Raw genomic sequence first — 16,554 nt, 5'->3', positions numbered from 1 at the left:
CAAAATAAATTAAATTAAAAACAATACACATCAACAGAAATACATATAAACACAAAGCTGGAGCCTGAGGACAGTGTGTCCAAAATAGTGCAAACAACAATACTATTGATCATAAATCCCTTCAAGTTTTTTGAAAATTCTGACGACAAAGAACACAAACACAGTGATTCACAGAACGGTTTCATAGATCACAACACTATATGAAGGTGTCTCATGCAGCACTTTGAGTGGGATTACATTGATTATTTGACTCCCGATACCTGCTTCTTTTAGCTTTTACCATCAATATCAGGCGTCACATTCTGAGTGACAGACAACTTCAGAATGTGATTCAGTGACTGTGTGAGACTTGAGCGCAGCTTTGTTTTATTAATGCTCATTACAGAGAAAACCTGCTCACAAAGATATGTGGTTCCAAACATGGACCACAGCTTTGCAGCGAGGCTGTCAAGTTGGGGAACCTGGCCAGAGTCCACTCCGACCCGGTCCAGGGCGCCGACGCTGAAAATATCAGCGGCTGTCGTTGTGACATTGGTACCATCTCCACAACTCTTCGGTGACGATCAATGTATCATCTACTCCGCGGATGAAAACGGCCAGTTGTGCAACATCTGTAATGTTCGTGCTTTCATCGATTGCAACTGAAAAGGCAATAAAGGCATTTACTTTGTTCTTTAACCCTCTGGGGCCTGAAGCATTTTGTGCCGTTTTTCACTACAATTGATTTTTCCTTTATATCTCAGATATAAAATTCTTAAACCTTGCCTTTTTTGGTGTCATTTTGTTCAGGACAACCTCATAAATGCATTTCTGAAGTATTTTCATCACTTTGGCATACTGTATTAAAACAGTGGATCTAAAAACACCATAAAATTACAAATTCGGGTGGTAAAAACATAGATTTATTGACTATAAAATTCACAGACATGGTTAACGAATCATTTTGTTTACTTGTAAAGTAAATCTAAACTATAATTAACTAAAATGTATCAAAACAGGACTGAAAAAAACAGTTCTATACAGATATTTACAGTGAAATAGAAGCACTGCCTCAGGCGTTTTTATAAAACCATTTACAAAAGGTCACACATATAATATCAGGTGAAGACAAATTATTTGTGCCACTCAAAACAACAGACTCTGTACAACACAACACAGAGGGACACATCACACATGGCATTTCCATGGAGTGTTTTTCCTTTTCTTTTGTTCCTGCAGGCAATGTTTACATTTGAGCCTTTGGCTGTTGTGGTGGAGCTGGAATGATGGGGACAGGGGTGGGGGACAGCTGTCCTGGTCTGGGGGACACCTGTCCTGGTCTGGGGGACACCTGTCTCCCCTCTAACAAAAATAAGCTGAGGTCTTCAATATTATCATCTGAATCACTCTCAAACTCAATGTCAGACTCGATGCCCTTCTCCTTCAAAAACATTTTTAAAAAAAAGTTGGCGCGCCTGATTGACGTTCATAAGGTCAATCAGGCACCATTGTTTTGATAGAAAAAGAAAAAGAGTTCACTTGAAACTAAAAAACACTCTGATCTGACTAACTACATGGTCAAATCATGATAAGAATCGCTTTTTCTCTGATATAAATCTCAACTCACTCTCGCTGTCTCCATCTCTCTGTTTACTTTTTCACGGGTGAACTCAACAGAATGACACCTCCCACTATGGAAACTTTTGATTGGACATGGGCTCTTCTTCTCAACCAATGAATGAAAAGTATACTGGCACATGTTTTTTTTTGCTGCTCAGTTACTTTCACTTTCACTCCTGACCGCTCTTCTGCACCTGACGCACTAAAATGTCGCGGAAAAACACGGACACAGGTTTCCTCATATCTCCGCTTTTATTTGGGCTATCAACATCATTTAAAAACGAGCTTGTAGTTTTATATCTGCACTTTCGACACGGATTGAAACACTGGACCAGATGACGCTGTGCTGTGACGCTACTGCCTTTTCAAACGGTCATGTGACGAGGACGCACCAGTGCGTCCGTCGGCCCCAGAGGGTTAACTGGCTGTCCAAATCCACGGAAAGATGGGAAATCCTGTCTGCAATGGTGTTTCTTTTCAGGCTGATATTTGCAAAAGTCTGTCACTTTTCAGGGCTCAAGACCTCCGCTGCCTTCACCATGCATTTTTAATGAATTCACCCTCACTCAATGGTTTTGAAGCAACTGCCATTTCGTTAGCAATGATGTAGCTAGCTTCCACCGCAGCGTCACTGACGTCTCGGCTGTGAGTAAAAACACACTGCTGTTTCTTCAGACCTGACAACAGTTCATCCACCTTCTCTTTTCTCCGCTGTCCTGGGAAGTTGTCATATTTGTCGGCATGAAGACTCACGTAGTGGCGACGAAGGTTGTATTCTTTCAGCACTGCAACATGTGGACACACACAACATACTGCTTTCCCTTCACTTCTGGGAAAAAATAGGAGGATGACCATTTTTCTAGGAACGCTCTGCACTCTGTCCACTTTAATCTTTTTTGACAGTGACTTATTGGGGCAAGGGGGGTGACAAAGCATATAAAGCTAAAGTAGAAGCCGTAAAAATTAGGGCGGGCAAAACACAACGTAGCTCATCCTGATTGGCTGCACTTGCTTGACCTTGCTTGACCTTGCTTGCTTGCTCTGCCCCGGAATAAACCAGGGGTGTTTCCTTAATACAATTGCCAGTGCGCCACCCAATGGACGCAATTAGAACAGCAGTTTATTGAAAAATTGCAGCTCATTTTTATACTTCACATAAACATCTCGCGGGCCAGATCAAACCCACTTGCGGGCCGGATCTGGCCCACGGGCCGTACGTTTGACACCCCTGCTCCAAAGGCTCGCTCCTCCTCCAGGCCAGAGCCACGTATGATTCCACCACTGATACCAACGGTGGACTCTCCAGCCCGTTAAAGTTATCGATTAAGGCATTTAAGCCTTCCAAGTCCGGCTTGGTGAGAAATGTCTCCTGGAAGCAAAGCGCATCGCACCGCTCCAACAGGTAGTCAACAACAATTAAACGAGCCCTATCTTCTATGCTCTGGCCCAAGCGTAGACCGCGACAGTTGTATGATGGGACCTTCACACCCAGAGCCTGTTTTAATCAGTCAGTGCCCTGGGCCGACAGACACACTATGTTGTCCACCCATACCAGCATCATATGAGCCAGAAACACCAGCCCTGCTGCTGCGTGGCTCATAAAAGCGCCTTACATAGGCACCAACAGGCCAGATTTGGGGTTTATACATCTCCACCACATCACTGCACTCAGCAGAAGATCTACTGTTAGCTGTAGCTATTTCCTGACCCATCACTTCACGGCCAAGCTGTTCCTGAAGATAGTCAGACGATGTCTTTACATCCAGGTCAGGCGAGCATTTGGAGGCGAACACACTCACCAGCTTCGTCGTCACGGTCTTTATGTGGCGGCCAACTGCTCCTGTACCCACAAGAGCGATGCTTTTACCTGGCTTCCTCAATCCAGGTGCCGAGGAAGGTCGGGTTCTCGTTTTGCCACCAGGATGGGGCTTTCCCCTTTTTAAAACTGTGGTCCACTTTGGGGATCCAGGCACTTGTATTGTTCCTCCGTCTGCAGTCACCTCACCACTGCTGTGTGCACAGCTCCTGCCCTCTTCACGGAGAGCAACGCTGCTGGTAGCCTCCGTCACCACCATGGTCACTGGACCAGCCTCCAAATCCAATCCCTTGTCCCACTTCTATGACGCACGCCTAGCCTAACCCTAACCCGGGGCTCCCGGCCAAACAAGCCTTCACTTTTCCGGGCTTCGTCTCCTGCACACTCCAGGCTACACACCCGGGAGTTCACATCCGCGGTGATCACACGTAGATCCACACACACTTCCCCCTCGAGTTGAAGCACACGCCACATGGCACCAATGTCACAGTGAGCTGTTCCATTTTTTGAGCAGGGCACAGACATCCATGCTAGAGAATGTCACCGGTGGCAAATCCTCCAAGTAAAACAATACTTTTGGACACCAATACTTGGAAACCTCAATCAATTCAGAGTTAAAGGTATTTACTGCCAGTAACACAATCTCATCCTGGGTTCAGGTTTTCAGTTTCACAGCAAGAAGGTTTAGGAGCTCATCCTCCACAATCATTTTACCATCCACGGTCTTGTCGATTACAGGTCTAAGCCTTGGGCAACACAAAGTAGGAGCAGCGCACACTGCTGCTGCTGCTGTTGCTGCGTCCACTCCATCCGCCATCTTGCAACCATCTTACAATCCCAGTCCTGGCTCTAATGGAACTACAGGTGTAGCAATCTTAGCAATAGTTTAATTATATAGGGGTCAGTATTCCTGAAAAGGAGATATCCAAGGTGGAATTTTGAACCCCACAAAAAGTGACCGATTTTCAAGAAGCCAGAATGAACTGATGCACAGGTTGTAGAGGACTGTGGCTTTGCATAGGAACTCATCTATGCTTTATCTAAAAGCACACAATCAGCCATCTTCCTTCCATGAGGGGATCATGCTTAGTTTTAGAGCCAAAGTGACCAATTATAGTACATTCGCGATTCTAGTGCTTAGATACATTTAGTATGTAGTACTGTTAATCTGTGTGCATTAAGGTGCATTAAAATGATATTTACATTCTTTAATTATAACATTTGTATATCATGTATATTTGAGGAAAAATACAGATACATGTATTAGCAACTTGCTAATTTGTATACATGTGCGCAATCATGTTTTACTATATTACAGGTTCATTGCTGGAGGGCAGCTGGAAGCTATTTTTGACCTCCTACTCAAGGCCTAATTGCTGCCTATAACTTTCACAGCAAATAATACAGCATTATATTTAATGAAATCTCAAAATAGCCTCCTACTTTCCCCGAGATAACCCCCTATTATAAAAGCTAGTGACATCACTGTACAATGTATCATGAATATACGTGTCACTAGCTTACCGTGAAAAAAAATATTTTTGCCTGGATCTAATTCTCACCCTTTAGCACATTTTTAGTGTGTTCAAATTTTTCCTGGAACTAATTTTCTACTAAGATGGCACTACATATTTGTAGTGGTAACACATTTTGCTGGAACTTACTTTCACCCTGTAATTTGTAAATAAGGGGGCGAAAATGAGTTGTATAAGTGACTGTCTACAGCATAACACAGTTGCAGTCTATGCCTTCCAGAAGGCAGTGATCTATAACTACATCAAGAAGAAACTGCCACAGGTTCACAAGATTATCTACTTCAGTGATGGCTCAGCTGCCCAGTATAAGAACTACAAGAATTTCTCGAACATCTGTCACCACAAAGATGACTTTGGTCTGGCAGCTGAGTGGCACTTCTTTGCCACGAGTCATGGTAAGAACACTTGTGATGGCATTGGAGGCACAGTAAAGAGGCTTGCAGCCAGGGCAAGTCTACAAGCGCCAGTTGATGGACAGATTCTGACAGCTCAGCAGTTGTTTGACTGGTGTGAACAGAACATTCACAATATAAAGTTCTTCTTTGTATCACAAGAAGATGTCGACGCTAACCAGCAACCTCTGCAACAGCGATTTGCATCAGCCAGCACAATACCTGGTACTCGTGATAACCACTGTTTCATCCCTTTGTCAAAGCAGGAAGTGAAAGTGAGCAGAGTCTCTGGGGATGAGCAGTACTTTGTGGCAAGGCAAGGAAGTCAGGCCGCTGTCCAGCCAAATGACCTGAAAGTGGGCCAGTATGTTGCATGTGTCTATGATGGCAAATGGTGGGTAGGAATGATTGAAGAAAAGTCTGAAGAACATGAGGATGTGTTTGTCATATTCATGCATCCAAGTGGACCAGCAGCTTCCTTCAGGTGGCCCAGTAAAGAAGACAGATGCTGGGTGCCTCTCCAGCACATCTTGTGTGTAATCCCAGCTCCAATCACAGGCAGGAGAGGAAGGCAGTACAAACTGGATGCTAAAATCAAAGCCAAAATTATAAATGCATTCACACAGTTCAAAGACCAGAATACATGAGTTGTTGCTGCTGAGCAACTGAAAACTGGAGGAATATTTTAATGTTCTTTTATGATGGATCAACCTTACTTTTTGTGCAATAATTATGTGTAATCTTCAAATTTGCAAATAGTGACCGAGCCCTTATTTTGCATCCAAAACTAAGCATGATCCCCTCATGGAAGGAAGATGGTTGATTGTGTGCTTTTAGATAAAGGATAGATGAGTTCCTATGCAAAGCCACAGGCCTCTACAACCTGTGCATCATTTCATTCTGGCTTCTTGAAAATCGATCACTTTTTGTGGGGTTCAAAATTCCACATTGAATATCTCCTCAGTTATTGTCTCCAAAAAGTTCCTGTTCATCCCATATGTGCACAAGGTTGTTTAGAATAGGGGCCAAGTGTTCCTAAACCTTAAATTGTTTCATTTCTAGTCAAATTAAGGCCTCAAACCCTACTCGCGAGTAGGATTTTCTTCATTTTAGGCATTTTTGACACGCTGTCATTAAGTTTTGAGAGAAGATATAAAGCTGGGAGTTGTGCTATAACATCACAAACATGAGTCCTCTCTCTGGAGCAAGTTTGGTGCCGCTGTGGGGTCTGTAGGCTGATTCAGATGCATTTAAAAACTCAAAAAATACCTCCGAGGATTTTCTTGACCATTTTAGGGGCAAAATATGATTTCTCTAAAATACTAATACTCAAAAACTATTTGAGCTAAAGCTCTGAAATTTTGTGTGCAATGTGATTTTGTTACTATCTTCCACCACAAATTTGCTCAAGCAAATTGAAGATGGTCATGCAACCCCCATCTGTGAGATCACATGGAATGACCCATAGGCTACATTCTTAAACACAGATTAAAGTGTATTTGCTTTTATATGATTTGCATCTTCATATAAAACAATTAAAGTGGTTTTAAAATATATTTGACCAATTTGTGTATTACAGGACATAGTATGGATGACTCCCGCATCACCTGGGCAATTTCTCTGTACAAGAGTGGTCAGCAGCTTCTCTACAGTTGGAGGAAGAGGAGACCGCTGGCTGAAGCACAGAAGCAGCTAAATGTTCCTGGTCACCAACTCATCACAGAAGCAGCTAAATGTTCCTGGTCACCAACTCATCACAGAAGCAGCTAAATGTTCCTGGTCACCAACTCATCACAGAAGCAGCTAAATGTTCCTGGTCACCAACTCATCATAGAAGCAGCCACACGATGGGGATGAAGGGTACAAATGGTTGAGAGGGTTCTGGCGCAGGAAAGAACAATCGCTAAAGTCCTGTCTGCTGACAAGGAAAGCAGAACTGTTGTCCCCACCTGGCAGGACATAGAGGTTCCAGAGGCAGTTCAGACAGGACGTAGAGGTTCCAGAGGCAGTTCAGACAGGACGTAGAGGTTCCAGAGGCAGTTCAGACAGGACGTAGAGGTTCCAGAGGCAGTTCAGACAGGACGTAGAGGTTCCAGAGGCAGTTCAGACAGGACGTAGAGGTTCCAGAGGCAGTTCAGACAGGACGTAGAGGTTCCAGAGGCAGTTCAGACAGGACGTAGAGGTTCCAGAGGCAGTTCAGACAGGACGTAGAGGTTCCAGAGGCAGTTCAGACAGGACATAGAGGTTCCAGAGGCAGTTCAGACAGGACATAGAGGTTCCAGAGGCAGTTCAGACAGGACATAGAGGTTCCAGAGGCAGTTCAGACAGGACATAGAGGTTCCAGAGGCAGTTCAGACAGGACATAGAGGTTCCAGAGGCAGTTCAGACAGGACATAGAGGTTCCAGAGGCAGTTCAGACAGGACATAGAGGTTCCAGAGGCAGTTCAGACAGGACATAGAGGTTCCAGAGGCAGTTCAGACAGGACATAGAGGTTCCAGAGGCAGTTCAGACAGGACATAGAGGTTCCAGAGGCAGTTCAGACAGGACGTAGACGGTTCCAGAGGCAGTTCAGACAGGACATAGAGGTTCCAGAGGCAGTTCAGACAGGACGTAGAGGTTCCAGAGGCAGTTCAGACAGGACGTAGAGGTTCCAGAGGCAGTTCAGACAGGACGTAGACGGTTCCAGAGGCAGTTCAGACAGGACATAGAGGTTCCAGAGGCAGTTCAGACAGGACATAGAGGTTCCAGAGGCAGTTCAGACAGGACGTAGAGGTTCCAGAGGCAGTTCAGACAGGACATAGAGGTTCCAGAGGCAGTTCAGACAGGACGTAGACGGTTCCAGAGGCAGTTCAGAAAGCTCCAAAGCCCCTTCAAGACTTCACTGACGCTCTTTCAGGTGAGGACTACGTCACCCTCTCATACGTCAGACCCGTGCTACACTTGCTAAACTCAAGTCTCCTCGTAACTGACAAGGTGATACTAGGGTTGGGGTAAACGATTACCGTATTTTCTGCCCTATAAGGCGCACCGGGTTATAAGGCGCACCTACATTGATTGACATAATATACAACTTCATTCATATATAAGGCGCACCGCCCTATAAGGCGCATGGAATAGACCAGTGGTCAGCAACAATTATAGCTCAAAGCCATTAGGTTACATTTTCCACTGATTCTAACACCCAGAGTGGTGCACACGCTTTATTTTGATAGTCCTACCTGCAGCCTATGCCAGGACGACACTACACACAAAACCTTCTTCACTACTGGTTGACAACTTACAACTACCGGTAATAATAATAATAATAATAAACTAAACTACATGAACTAAGCAACAAAAACACAACACAACACAATTATTACCGACACCACAAACCAAATATAACCCCCAATAATTGCATTTAAAACACCACAAACAGCTGCAATGAATTATGGGAGTTTCTATCGGCTGCACTGAGGAGCTCAGGTTGAATTTGTCGCTGCAAGGCATGATGTCCCATCATGCCTTGCAGCGACAAATTCATGTTTTGTGTTGTTGGAGGTTATTGTGGGTTGTTGTTGGGCTTGGTGTTGTGTTGATTGTGTTTATGCTGTGTTTTTGTTCCCCAGTTTAGGGAGTCATTATTTCATCTAGTTTATTTTGGTTTGTTAGAATGTTGGTGTGCAACCATGAGTGATTAAGGTGTTGTGTGGAGTGTCGTCCGCTCTGGAGATCCGGTTGCGAAGTTAGAGTTGTCAAAATAAAAGCTTCTGGTTGTTCAGCTGTCAAATAGCAGTCTTGAGTAGAACAATCGACCATATATAAGGCGCACCGGGCTATAAGTTAAAAATGTGTCTGTGCATAGCAACGTGTTGCCCAGTACAGGGTGTCACTCTTACCAGGTTTATTGTACCGCCTCCGCCCGCTCACTCTGCTTTGTTTATTTAAACTGTATTTCAGTCAGCTAGCATTGACAAAGCTCTGAAGGTGAAGTAAATGGCTCTGCAACATGGCAAGTGGCACATAAATTGCGCAACACAGCGAATTGATAATGAAATTTGTTGTTAACACTTTGAATAATCAAATTTAATCGATTTGTTGTCGCAGCCCTAAATATGGCACCTTTAAAAAGAAACAAGACAGCTGATGCAGGAGCTTGGAATTGACATTCTAAAGATTTCCTCTTTGATTCTGCTGCCAAAGCCTCGGGAAGCCATCAAGAACCATCATCAGGTACCATGGTCAGGAACTGTGATAAGAACCATCATCAGGTACCATGGTCAGAAACTGTGATAAAGACCGGTCATCAGGTACCATGGTCAGGAACTGTGATAAAGACCGGTCATCAGGTACCATGGTCAGGAACTGTGATAAAGACCGGTCATATGGTACCATGGTCAGGAACTGTGATAAAGAACGGTCATCAGGTACCATGGTCAGGAACTGTGATAAAGAACGGTCATCAGGTACCATGGTCAGGAACTGTGATAAAGAACGGTCATCAGGTACCATGGTCAGGAACTGTGATAAGAACCATCATCAGGAACCTCTGCAGATGCTCCCCGTTCACATCTGTGCATCACTCCTCCAACAGGCCCACTGCGTACAGTGTACACCAAATCTTCCAGCTCAACGGAGGCTGCGTCAGGGCGAGTTTAAGAACGTGACAGAGGCCGAGTTCCTGGGATCAACAATCGTCAGCTCGATGACGTGTCTAAACTGTCAGAGTCCGAGTTCTAGATATAAAGTGACTGTGTAATTCAGGAACATGTCACAATTCGAATTTGAGAAGATGTCAGAAGTCAAGCACATGGAAGAGTTCTAAGCGCAGATTACACGACAACAAATGCGAGTGTATCTGCAAAACTTTCTTCACTATTAAGGGGTCTGTTTACAAGACACTGGTGTGTGGATCCACTGTATCCGCAAAGTTTTTACAATGGCTGTAAGGTGGAAAGAGTCTTTCACGGTTATGATTCCCTCCTGTAAACATTGCCAGAAGCCACAGAGTGCTCCAACTGCACATTTGCATATCTCCACATCCCTGTCCAATGAAAAGAGTTTCCTCTGCTCATGCGTCGGTATTTTACTTTGAGTCCATAGCAGGAGTTTTATAGTCCAGACTCACTTCTGGTAGCATCCAATTCGTCATCAGTCCGATTCTCTTGATTTTGTTCACGTTTATAGCGTACTGTTCTCTGCACACAAGTCTGTGAGGTTTCAATACAAAAACAAGCAACAGTGCCACCCGTGGCCTGGCAGACTAACTACATTGTGTGTCCACTGCTGTAGCTGTTGTCACATGTCAACCTTGTGGTGTAAACGGCCCGAGTGTATTCAAGTATTGTAATGAGTGGCCCACCAACAGTAACCTACTGAAAACAAACCTCTGGTTCCTGATCTTCATGTCACAGCTGTTCTGCTCTGACTACTCGAGTGAACAAAATGTTCTTCTATAACTACTACAAAATAAAAGCTTCTGGTTGTTCAGCTGTCAAATAGCAGTCTTGAGTAGAACAATCGACCATATATAAGGCGCACCGGGCTATAAGGCGCACTGGCAGCTTTTGAGAAAATTTGAGGTATTTTGGTGCGCCTTATAGGGCGGAAAATACGGTACTTTTAAAATTATTATACGGGCGATTATTCTATCAAATAGTTGACTATTCTAAAGACTAATTAGACGATTAATCTCACGATTATTTTTCTGTTGCACGATTAATAAAAATCATATAATCTCAAATAATAAAAAAATTTTTTTTAAATAAATTGATTTTATTATACAATGGTTTTCAAAGGCCAAACATCTGCTTAACACAAAATAAAAGCAGTGTTATACAAAATGGAAGGCCTCAGTGTTTACTCTTTTACAGTACCAATAACTAGTTTTAAAAAGTTGTACTGCAAAACAAAACAGTGTGCAGTGCACAGTATGGACATTCCTACGGTGGCCAAGAAGGGCCAACAACACAACAACAAAAGCCACAACACAACAACAAAGACCACAACACAACACACCAGCAAAAGCCGCAACACAACAACAAAGAGCCACAACACAACAACAAAACCACAACACCACAACAAAACGCCACAATGTAAGGGTGCAGCGGTTGGAGCACAGTCGCTGTTTCCGGGGGACCATATTTTCTGACGGACTTGGGACCGGAGAGATAACAGTTTCTTACATTAAGGAGTTTAATGAGACGTAAGTAAAGTACTGTTGCACAATTAATTATGTGTTTTCAGATATCAGCAATGTTGATCACTGTGTTGAAATTGTCATAACATTGTGTTTGTCCTCTTTCGTCCATCATTTGGTTCCACCAGAAAATATTGTCCCCCGGAAAAAAGGTAGTAAAAGTAAATTGATTTGAATTGAAATATTTTATTGCCACTGTCAGAAAAACAGTCGATTTTAAAATTCTTTGATTCCCACATCATGATTTAAATAATTATTCAGGAGCAATGCTCTCTCACTTTACACGATAACCAATTAATTCAACCACATTACTTTAATTGACCATAAAGTACTAGTACTGTTGCATGATTAATGTGGTTATATGTTCTCAGATATCAGCAATGTTGATCACTGTGTTGATCACTGTGTTATATATTTGTTCTGCCATCCATACTTTATGGTTTACTGCCAATAGGCAATAGAGAAAGAACTTTCTAGTTACAGGTTTGTTTGTGTAGAAAGTGAGATGGACCATCTGAAACGGTGGAAGGGGCATAAAGTTGCCTTTCCAGCATGGAGTCGCCTGGCAAAGAAATATTTGTGTCAGCAACCAGCTCCCCTTCTGAAAGGATATCCAGTTGCACTGGCAACATCGTAACCTGCAACAGAGCATCACTGAAGCCAGAATGTGTTGACAGGATAGTTTTCCTGGCACAGAACCTCTAATATCTAAAGTATTAGGCCTGACCTGCTGTCAGTTTGTTGTGTTTACATTTCTGCTTTCTGTTGTTACTTGAAATTTGCACCAAAACAGTTACAGATGCACATGTGCTGTTTTTGTTTCTGTTCTGTTTACATGTTAGTTACACAAAACACAAACGTTTGTACAGGGCTGCACACAAGTTAAGAAAATGTATGTGGAAAATGTATTTTTAAGAGCAAGGAGTTATTTTTGTTCTGTGTCTGCTCTGTTTTCATTTACATTATTTTAGGGCTGCAACCAATGATTATTTTTAAAATCGCTTATTCAGTCTATTTTTTGGGGGGATTAATCGATGAATCGTTTAAAAAAACTAAAGGTTTTCAAATTGTAGGACCAGTTGATATTGAAGGACCCAAACACGATATGATTATTTATAAGCTCATAACTCAACCAATACAAGATGTATACCATATAAATACACATGTATATAAGATTTATACAAGATCATTATTAAATAAGATTTAATGAACTTCAGGGACCACAAACAGTCCAGTTTCATCCTGAGTGACCAGACTGGTCAAATATAGTTGTAATAACCTTTACATTTACACTTCACAGCTCCACAGATATGTGATGTTGTTCCAGTAATTTTAGGAATCCTCTGTGTTGTTTACATCCTCTGCTTTGCACTGGTTGTTTGGTTTCGTCTCCCCACATCTGAGCGTGCTCCGGCGGCGAGCCGGTAAGCAGCAAGCCCCGGTCATGTCTTCCCGCATCGGAGCTGCCGCTTCGCTCAAGTGCTGCTGTGTTTGGTCCATATTGCCCAGCCCTACTTCAGGGACCACACAGTCCAGTTTCATCTCGAGTGGACCAGACTGGTCAAATATTAACCTTTAAATTTACACTTTAATGTTTTTCTTTGTTGGTCACAGTGTCTGGAATGAAATTGTCTATATTTTTGCAAGATCAAACAGTTAGTACTTAAAATTATTACAATCTCAAAATGAAGTCATTTTTAATGAAACATTCTGGTGCAAAATACAATGAAATGTAAGACAACCAAACTTGTATAAATCCTCGAACATCCTTGCTTGGTGGGACCAGATTGGAGACTCTTATGGTCAGTTTTGGCCCCCGGGCTTGATGTTCTCTGCTGTTGAGTGAAAGTCAAACTAAAGGAGAGGAGCTTCACAGAGCAGCATTGTGCTACAGGGAGGCGGCAACAATTCACATCTCAAAACTCATCTCCTGACACCACAATGTCTGAATATTTCACTCAGCTTGAAATTTGCCAGGAAAACCTGTTGTCCTCGTCAGGTATGTTGAAGCACATCACAGTGTCTGAACAGTTAAAAATGTGTCTGTGCATAGCAACGTGTTGCCCAGTACAGGGTGTCACTCTTACCAGGTTTATTGTACCGCCTCCGCCCGCTCACTCTGCTTTGTTTATTTAAACTGTATTTCAGTCAGCTAGCATTGACAAAGCTCTGAAGGTGAAGTAAATGGCTCTGCAACATGGCAAGTGGCACATAAATTGCGCAACACAGCGAATTGATAATGAAATTTGTTGTTAACACTTTGAATAATCAAATTTAATCGATTTGTTGTCGCAGCCCTAAATATGGCACCTTTAAAAAGAAACAAGACAGCTGATGCAGGAGCTTGGAATTGACATTCTAAAGATTTCCTCTTTGATTCTGCTGCCAAAGCCTCGGGAAGCCATCAAGAACCATCATCAGGTACCATGGTCAGGAACTGTGATAAGAACCATCATCAGGTACCATGGTCAGAAACTGTGATAAAGACCGGTCATCAGGTACCATGGTCAGGAACTGTGATAAAGACCGGTCATCAGGTACCATGGTCAGGAACTGTGATAAAGACCGGTCATCAGGTACCATGGTCAGGAACTGTGATAAAGACCGGTCATATGGTACCATGGTCAGGAACTGTGATAAAGAACGGTCATCAGGTACCATGGTCAGGAACTGTGATAAAGAACGGTCATCAGGTACCATGGTCAGGAACTGTGATAAAGAACGGTCATCAGGTACCATGGTCAGGAACTGTGATAAGAACCATCATCAGGAACCTCTGCAGATGCTCCCCGTTCACATCTGTGCATCACTCCTCCAACAGGCCCACTGCGTACAGTGTACACCAAATCTTCCAGCTCAACGGAGGCTGCGTCAGGGCGAGTTTAAGAACGTGACAGAGGCCGAGTTCCTGGGATCAACAATCGTCAGCTCGATGACGTGTCTAAACTGTCAGAGTCCGAGTTCTAGATATAAAGTGACTGTGTAATTCAGGAACATGTCACAATTCGAATTTGAGAAGATGTCAGAAGTCAAGCACATGGAAGAGTTCTAAGCGCAGATTACACGACAACAAATGCGAGTGTATCTGCAAAACTTTCTTCACTATTAAGGGGTCTGTTTACAAGACACTGGTGTGTGGATCCACTGTATCCGCAAAGTTTTTACAATGGCTGTAAGGTGGAAAGAGTCTTTCACGGTTATGATTCCCTCCTGTAAACATTGCCAGAAGCCACAGAGTGCTCCAACTGCACATTTGCATATCTCCACATCCCTGTCCAATGAAAAGAGTTTCCTCTGCTCATGCGTCGGTATTTTACTTTGAGTCCATAGCAGGAGTTTTATAGTCCAGACTCACTTCTGGTAGCATCCAATTCGTCATCAGTCCGATTCTCTTGATTTTGTTCACGTTTATAGCGTACTGTTCTCTGCACACAAGTCTGTGAGGTTTCAATACAAAAACAAGCAACAGTGCCACCCGTGGCCTGGCAGACTAACTACATTGTGTGTCCACTGCTGTAGCTGTTGTCACATGTCAACCTTGTGGTGTAAACGGCCCGAGTGTATTCAAGTATTGTAATGAGTGGCCCACCAACAGTAACCTACTGAAAACAAACCTCTGGTTCCTGATCTTCATGTCACAGCTGTTCTGCTCTGACTACTCGAGTGAACAAAATGTTCTTCTGATGGGAAAAAGCTAAAGTGATAGCGGTTTCCCGATGAGAACGACTCTATCCAGCTGCTTTGTTGTGATGACAAGCGTCCACACACCATAATAACTCAAACTCTCTCAAGCAGCCTGAACAAACGTCTCAGCTGAGTACCAACTTTCCTCCTGGTCCAGAAGCAGCACTGGACCCGGACCCGTCAGCAGCAGGAGGACGTGTCGGTGGACCCGGACCCGTCAGCAGGAGCAGGTCTCCGGGGACTTCTCGGACCAGACTTCCCCTCAGAACACGGTGTTTTCCGCACACTTCCACCGCTCATAGCCGCATCGCAACAAGTCCGGGCCTGACCGAGTAACGGACAGGAAGCGGAGCCCCGGAGCTGGGGGCTCGGCCGCAGCGGAGGTCACTAGAGCCCAAGAAGGTCCTACCTGATTCTAGACCCCATCGTTGACGTGTGGTTGACGGCAGGAGAGGAGCGCGCCGGCGCTGCGGTGCGGTTCGGTCGTTCCGATGCTAGCCTGATGTTTCACGGATCCTTCATACGCCACGCTACGGCCGGGTCACGCTCAGCGCCGCACTGAACTCTGGGTATTGTAGTTGTTGCTCAGGTCTGCGTCTCGGAGCGGAGTCCTGCTAAAAACTACGTCCCCCACAACCCACGTGGTGAGGACGGTTCCGTCTCGTGATGATGCGCGCGAGTCGAGGCCCAGATGAAAACCTGGCTCTCGCTGTACAGTGTCTAGTCAGAATACACGGAGACGTCTGGTGGACTGCTGCTGCCTATGGGAGCACTTTTGTACATGGGAATATTGAATTAGTCCTGTCAATTTTGTGATAACCGCTTTATCATTCTAGGTTAGGCAATATGTCAGGAATGGAAAAGTTTCTTCCTGTAGTAGATATGATTTACGTGGGTGCAACCATGTCCACATATATTAATACATTGCAAAGCACAAAAATGACTCGACATGGATGAGTTGTTGTTATTGCACTCCAGTTCTTTTGTATTTTACTTTGGATTAAAACAAAAGACAGGGCAAAAATATAGTACATTGCCAAATATGAACACAAATGCCATTCAGCAGACATGGAAAGCAGAAAAGCCGGTTCAATGAAGCCGATCCTTCCTTGTGTACCATTCAGTAAGGGTCTGTCTGTTACTTGTGTGTGTGCGTCAAGTCAGCGTTTCTACTCTGTGTTTACTTCCTGTTTTGTTGCGTAATCCTCCGCCTCGCTGCGTCTGTGTCACTCACCCTTCCTGTGTCCTCCTCCTCTGAGTGCTTGTGCAATCAGCTTGATTTGTCTCACCTGTGACTTCCCTCTCCTCATGTATTTAAACTCCACTCCTTCATATCCCAGTGCTCGATT

At 43.9% G+C, this 16,554-nt stretch overlaps 1 protein-coding gene across 4 annotated transcripts in view; it reads right to left on the bottom strand.

Annotated features, from left to right (window-relative positions):
• dennd1a (DENN/MADD domain containing 1A) overlaps positions 1-15,744 on the bottom strand; it is an 88,693-nt gene extending 72,949 nt beyond the window's left edge. For all 4 annotated transcript variants that reach the window (XR_013936962.1, XR_013936963.1, XM_080510602.1 and 1 more), the window contains exon 1: positions 15,615-15,744. Coding sequence is in view for 2 of the 4 variants with exons in the window: in XM_080510602.1 (XP_080366728.1) it covers positions 15,615-15,631 (17 nt within the window). In the remaining 2 variants the exon portion in view is untranslated. The remainder of the gene's footprint in view (positions 1-15,614) is intronic.
• Positions 15,745-16,554: the final 810 nt, after the last annotated feature.

Source organism: Blennius ocellaris, assembly GCF_963422515.1.
Source record: "Blennius ocellaris genome assembly, chromosome: 15".
NCBI lineage: Eukaryota > Metazoa > Chordata > Actinopteri > Blenniiformes > Blenniidae > Blennius > Blennius ocellaris.
The sequence above is the reverse complement of the archived record's forward strand: the minus strand, read 5'-3'. Positions and strand labels throughout refer to the sequence as shown.